Raw genomic sequence first — 6,755 nt, 5'->3', positions numbered from 1 at the left:
ATCAGTAGTCATGGTTGATATTTAGGGTCACGTGTAGGCCATATTTTTTGTTAGCTTATACTTGTAAAGAGAGTTATGATTCTTCAATACCATTAATAACATGACTTTGCAAAATTACAGACTATAACGAGTGGAGTTGGAATTGCTACTTTTGTTTTAACATTCTCATGAGTCATGAGGATAAAATATAATATCTGCCGAATAGTTGATCAAATATTGCACGTCTTATTATGTCTAACATTTGGTCAAAATTTGCACAGAGTTATCTACTCTCTGGATCCGTTCCGAATTAACTGCCGTGGAATAGTATAAGAATCTATACAAATCTATACAAATTAATTCGGGACGAAGGAAGTATTCGATAACGGACATGCCAAATTCCAAACTACATACTCCTAATAGATATTCGATAGATATATCTACTAGTTGGTCATATTTAGCACAAGATCATGTGCTATGGTTGTATATTTGGAAGAGGCCGTATGTCAGTACAGCTGTATTAAAAGTTGGTCGTAATTGCCAATTGGCATAAAGTTATGTAAGCATGGGGTGTATATTTGGAAAGTGACAGTATTCCATCACTACCGCCATCAGTGACTCTACACTGGCAGTTCACAGCAATATGCTCACATAACACCAGCCAAAGCGTTTTAATTCCAAAGTTGGCAGCATGCAGAAGAACATCTGGAAATCGAAAATCGAAATCCAAAATGATATGCTGATTAATAAGAATATTAATTTCTTCGCGAAAAAAGATATGAATATTAATTATCCACTACTACTATACGATATCTTGCAAAGATGTCCCACATGCAGCTGGCCCGGCCCCTGTGGAATAGTCGCCTGAACGTTTTGTTTAGCCCCGGGATTGGTTACCGTTGGCGACCTCGTGTGGAAAAGCACCCGACCGCGGACGGGGAAGAGAAAAACAAATGGAAACCTGGCAACGAAGCCAGGAGGTGACCGTCACGTCCCCACCGTCCGTTGACGGGATCCAGCGGTCGGGATTCGCCCCGAGTCGAACGTTGGGATTTATACTATTTTACTATGGGGCCACGAGGACGGACACCCTGTGCGCGTTCCCTGCGTCCCTGTCTTCCTCTGCGTCTCTTGATTCTCATTAAATTCTTATTATTTTGATTTAATGCTTCGTATTAATCTTATTATATTTGATTTAATGCTTCTTATTAATGCCCCACCAGGTATTCTACGTTTCTACCTCTATAAAATGACAGCCTCCTCCTCCGTTGCCGATCATCCACCAGTGCCTAGCCGTTGCTGCTTCTTCTTCTTCCTCCTCCCACCGTCCTCCTCCTTCTTCCCCGTCCCATTGCTTGCTTGCTTGACTGCAAGTTGCGCGTGGCCGGACATATAGCAAGAGGTGGGAGAGTCTTGCGGGACTTGTGCAGGCAGGAGAAGGAACTGCAGTGGATAGGCTCGGGCGTCGCTGTCGATCTGCCTTCCTGACTCGTCGCCGTCGACGCGGTCGCCGTCGCTTCTAATCTCCGGTAACTAACTGCTATTTAAACCCGCTCCCTTTCATTACTGGCTTTTCCCCTTGCAAGAGCAATCGTTAGCACCACGGCCTCTTTCGCCCGCCTTCCGGTTGCCGCGTTTGGGGAATCCCACGCCGGTCGTTTTTACCCCCCCCCCCCCCTTTCGTTTTCGACTGCTCGCTGAATTGCCCATCGGTTTCATTCATGGAGATCAATCTCAAGCTGCTACAGAAAGTGAGTTCTTATATATGCACTAGTACGTGGTAGCAGTAGCAGCAGCAGCATTCAGGATAGGATAGAGATAGGATAAGCCCCGTTGTTCTCAATTCGCCTTCAACAAATCCGGCGCCGGATGGATGCCGAGCCCAAATTAAGGAGGGCCAGCGTGGGGAGGAGGATATTTCCATTTAATTCCTCATCGTAAGGTTGCATCATTCCGAGGCGGGACACCCTGATCCAACCACTTGGTGACATGGATATCCGTTAGCCCCTTATCGGCTTATCGTCGCATCGGCCGCGCGCCGCCGGGCCGCGGTGTTATATAAAGATGGCGGCGTGCGTCACCGGAACGGAAAAAGGCGGGACAAGCTTTGCCTCTATCCATTTTCCTGAAAATTTCCCATCCGCCGTAGCCAACTGCAAAACTCTCTCGGCTCCTCGCCGCCGCACCGCCGCCCTTTTCCGGTAAGAGAGGAGGACAGCCGCGGCGGTTTCTTTTCCGTACTGCTAGTGTCGTGTCTCTCCCGTTCTTTTTTTTTTAAATGGAAAGGAGGAAATCGGCATGTCTCTTGCTCGTGGCATTTAGTGCGTGTTTGGGCTCGGGGAAGTCCCCAAGGGGCCGGCCGGCCGTTCACGCGAGTTGGGTCTAGGAGAAATAGCGGCGAGAGATTCCAATCGGTCTCAACGAACTCATTGAATTCGTTTGCCGCCAGAGTGCTTTACCCCTCTTCCTTCTCCATCTCTTTCTCTCACGGGAATGGTGTTCTGTTGCTGGTGTACCAGTATAAGAGGGGGCCCTTGTACTTGCAAAGGTTCACACATCTCGCCGCAGGCATTTTGCAAAGGGGGCCGCTAGTCCGCCGTCCTCTTCCTCAGCTCCCTCCTTCCTTCCTGGTGAATGGACTTCCATGGCTAACTACTAGTCCATTTCTATTCTGCTTGGTTTGATTGTTGTAGGAGTATCTCGCAGTGCTAGGCTGGGAGACCGCTAGTTTGTGCTCTCTTGCAACGAGACTTGTTCTAATTTTATTTTATTAACCATGGGTTCCATTGCAATTAGTAGTCATAGCTTTGGTCTTTCTTACATGCCCCTGAACGGTTGTTTAGTGTTTCATTTTGATGCTATATCCCATATTGGAGTAGTAATACAACTGCTAGTAGTACTATCTATAATCAGAGAGACAACTGCATTTGATACCTTTGTTAAAAAGCAAACCATGCTGCCCAACTCTTTTTTTTTAACATAAGCCCAGCTAAATTAAACAGCACCTTAAAGTATTGTTAGCATGATGTAGAAATGCGTGCCTCGCTTTCATGATCGATCCCACAGCCGGACACAAGTAGCAATAAAGAAATAATCTGATCTCCCGACGGCACGGCCGACAGTCCAATCTCGTGAGCTCGACGACGACCATGGGTTCCTCGGGTCGTTGCTCGGCTCCTTTCGCCGTTCACCTTATTCGCCTTGGCTTGGTTCACCCGCCATGGCCGACCGTCTCCGGTCCTGCGTCCTCGAGCCGCTGGAGGACCGCCTCACGGAGATTCTCATCTCGTCGCTGCAATGGTTTTCGCAGGTCAGGCGGCGCCTGCTCCCGCTCCTGCGCCGGCACAGGATGGCGCTGCTCACGGCGCCCGCGGTGTTCGCCGCGCTCCTGCTCTTCTGGTCGGCGGCGCTCGGCGACTACGCCGGGCCGCTGTACAAGGACCCGGCCCAGCCCGTGGAGGCCCGTGTCGCCGATCTCCTGGGGAAGATGACCCTGGCGGAGAAGATCGGGCAGATGACCCAGATCGAGCGGCTCGTGGCGACTCCGGACGTGCTCAGGAACTACTTCGTCGGCAGCCTGCTGAGCGGCGGCGGGAGCGTGCCGCGGAAGGGGGCCACGGCGGCGGAGTGGGTGGCCATGGTGAACGACTTCCAGAAGGCCTGCCTGTCCACGCGGCTCGGCATCCCCATGATCTACGGCATCGACGCAGTGCACGGCCACAACAACGTCTACGGCGCCACCATCTTCCCCCACAACGTCGGCCTCGGCGCCACCAGGGACCCTTACCTCGTGAAGAGGATCGGCGCCGCCACCGCGCTCGAGGTCCGCGCCACCGGCATCCAGTACGCCTTCGCGCCCTGCATCGCGGTAAGAGATACTACTTGAAGAACAACGACGATGTCAAGGGCATTTCAGATTGCATTGTGCTGAAGTAGCTGAATTTGGCGCGTTTCAATTGGTGTTGGTGAGCAGGTGTGCAGAGATCCGAGGTGGGGACGGTGCTACGAGAGCTACAGCGACGATCCCCGGATCGTGCAGTCCATGACGGAGCTCATCCCGGGCCTCCAGGGCGATGTCCCCAAGGACTTCACCGCAGGCATGCCTTACGTCGCCGGAAAGTAAGACACGATTCATCAGCGCACTCTGTCACACGCCAAACTAGAATTCACCTGATTTGACGGGTGCGAATGTTGTTTGGAACGCAGGAACAAGGTGGCGGCGTGCGCGAAGCACTTTGTCGGCGACGGCGGCACGGTGAACGGCATCAACGAGAACAACACCGTCATCAACCGCGACGGCCTGATGAGCATCCACATGCCGGCGTACCACAACGCCATGCAGAAGGGTGTGTCCACCGTCATGATCTCCTACTCCAGCTGGAACGGGGTCAAGATGCACGCCAACCAGGATCTCATCACCGGATACCTCAAGAACACGCTCAACTTCAAGGTAAAAATTGAAAAAAATCGCACTCTGTTCTGCTCTTCAGGTGTTCTTCATTAGTTGGATTCTTGTAAAAGGAAATCAATAACTGTATCTTGCCTGCAATTTTATTTTTGTACCATACAGGGCTTCGTGATCTCAGATTGGGAGGGCATTGACAGGATCACAACACCTGCAGGATCAAACTACCCTTACTCCGTTAATGCTTCCATCTCCGCCGGCCTTGACATGGTATGGCAAAACTTTCTCCCCTGTCAAACAATCTACCACCTCTGCTGTTGCTTCATGTGTGTCATCAGTCTGACATGATTCTCGGTGATATGTCGCAGATCATGGTGCCGAACAACTACCAGTCGTTCATCAGCATCCTGACCAACTTCGTCAACACCGGCGTGATCCCCGTGAGCAGGATCGACGACGCCGTGACCCGGATCCTGCGCGTCAAGTTCACCATGGGCCTGTTCGAGTACCCCTACGCCGATTCCAGCTTGGCTGATCAGCTCGGGAAGCAGGTACTGATCAAACTCCGATACTGAAAATTCAGAATAATGTTGCTTCAGCGCGACACTCACATCTGAACTCTGAATTTGGTGCTATTGCAGGAACACAGAGACTTGGCGAGGGAGGCAGTGAGGAAGTCTCTGGTGCTCCTGAAGAACGACGAGGTGAGCAGCGGCAAGCCATTGCTGCCGCTGCCGAAGAAGGCGACCAAGATCCTCGTCGCCGGCAGCCACGCCGACAACCTGGGCTACCAGTGCGGCGGGTGGACGATTGAATGGCAGGGCGATACGGGGCGCACCACCGTGGGCACGACGATCCTCGACGCCGTGAAGGCGGCCGTGGACCCCAGCACGCAGGTGGTCTTCGCGGAGAACCCGAGCGCGGAGTTCGTCAAGGGCGGCGGCTTCTCCTACGCGATCGTGGCCGTCGGGGAGCACCCGTACACGGAGACCAAGGGCGACAACCTGAACCTGACGATCCCGGAGCCCGGGGTGAGCACGGTGGAGGCGGTGTGCGGGGCCGTGCCGTGCGCCACGGTGCTCATCAGCGGGAGGCCCGTGGTGGTGCAGCCGCTCCTGGCCGCGTCCAAGGCGCTGGTGGCCGCCTGGCTGCCGGGCTCCGAGGGCCTCGGGATCACCGACGCGCTCTTCGGGGACTACGGCTTCTCCGGGAAGCTGCCGCGGAACTGGTTCAGGTCCGTGGACCAGCTGCCGATGAACGTCGGCGACAAGCATTACGACCCGCTCTTCGGGCTCGGCTACGGCCTCACCACCAAGGGGACCAAGAACAACTACTAGACGGCTCATCGTATAACAAGAAACAAACGTAGTAGTAGTATAATGGGGATAGGAAACTGGGATAGGGAGTGGGGGTTGGAGATGAACAGTGAGTTCTTTGCTTCCCCGGCTTCATACCATGCCGACCGACCAAAAGACCGATCGATATGTTTCGCTCGGTTTTATATTACTGCTATTCTTTTTTTTTACTTGCTCGCTGGTTGACTTGGTGTATGTTGGGATCTCAGTTCTGAGCAGTAATATCAAATTGACGAGCGATATTTAATTCACTGGGATGGTCTGTTCAGACGTATCGAGCTTCACTTTTCCTTCCTTCCCTGTCCACCTCTCTCCGTTTTTTACTCCTGGTCGGGAAATCCAGAGCCACCGGCCCCACCATCCGTGACCCGTCGATCTGGTGCGGCCAGGCCGGGCATCAGTAACCCAACAAGATCAAGCCGTTCTTTGCCGGTTTTTCTCGTCCGGTATCCCCTGTCCGGCTGTCCCCATTGAGTTTTACTTGCTGCGCCCCTCGAGTTGCTCCTATGGAAAAAATAACAAAAAAAAGTCTCATACGAGAATGAGAGTGAGTATTTCTTTTCAATTCACACGACATAATTCGGTGTTATCAAATTCGTATGAAAGCACATAAGTATGATGGTATTTCGCATCGAAAGTCCTAAAAGTGTGCTGTGATGTTAATAACTTAGTCATAATAATAGTATAAAATGGCATGCTTCAAACAGTTTCAAATCCATCAGCTCACCGTTGACATGCATTTTGTCGGAGTCCAGAGTGGGAAATAGAATAGGAGCGATGGTCGGGAGGGGGGTTCAGGTAGACAGCTCGGTTTAACGGGTCCGTGAGCTGACGTGGAGAAAACGGGTCGGGTCGTTTGACGTGGCACCTGACAGGTGGGACCTACCTGTCGGGAAATTCATCAATCGAACTAATCTAGGTGATTTGGGTTTTTTGAGACGACATGCCCCAAAAACTGTGTTTCTGTGTGAAATTTACTCTTTGTGAACGATTGACTTTACACCGAAAGTGTATAT

At 52.0% G+C, this 6,755-nt stretch overlaps 1 protein-coding gene across 1 annotated transcript; it reads left to right on the top strand.

Annotated features, from left to right (window-relative positions):
• The first annotated feature begins 1,685 nt into the window (after positions 1–1,685).
• LOC100845030 (beta-glucosidase BoGH3B) lies at positions 1,686–5,990 on the top strand. Its single transcript, XM_010231589.3, has 7 exons — positions 1,686–1,730; positions 3,290–3,847; positions 3,953–4,098; positions 4,186–4,429; positions 4,550–4,654; positions 4,753–4,935; positions 5,026–5,990. The coding sequence occupies exons 1-7, from the start codon at positions 1,701–1,703 to the stop codon at positions 5,719–5,721; spliced, it is 1,962 nt and encodes a 653-aa protein (XP_010229891.1). The 5' UTR covers positions 1,686–1,700; the 3' UTR covers positions 5,722–5,990.
• The last annotated feature ends 765 nt before the right edge of the window (positions 5,991–6,755 follow it).

Source organism: Brachypodium distachyon, chromosome 1, assembly GCF_000005505.3.
Source record: "Brachypodium distachyon strain Bd21 chromosome 1, Brachypodium_distachyon_v3.0, whole genome shotgun sequence".
Classification (NCBI taxonomy): domain Eukaryota; kingdom Viridiplantae; phylum Streptophyta; class Magnoliopsida; order Poales; family Poaceae; genus Brachypodium; species Brachypodium distachyon.
The sequence above is the reverse complement of the archived record's forward strand: the minus strand, read 5'-3'. Positions and strand labels throughout refer to the sequence as shown.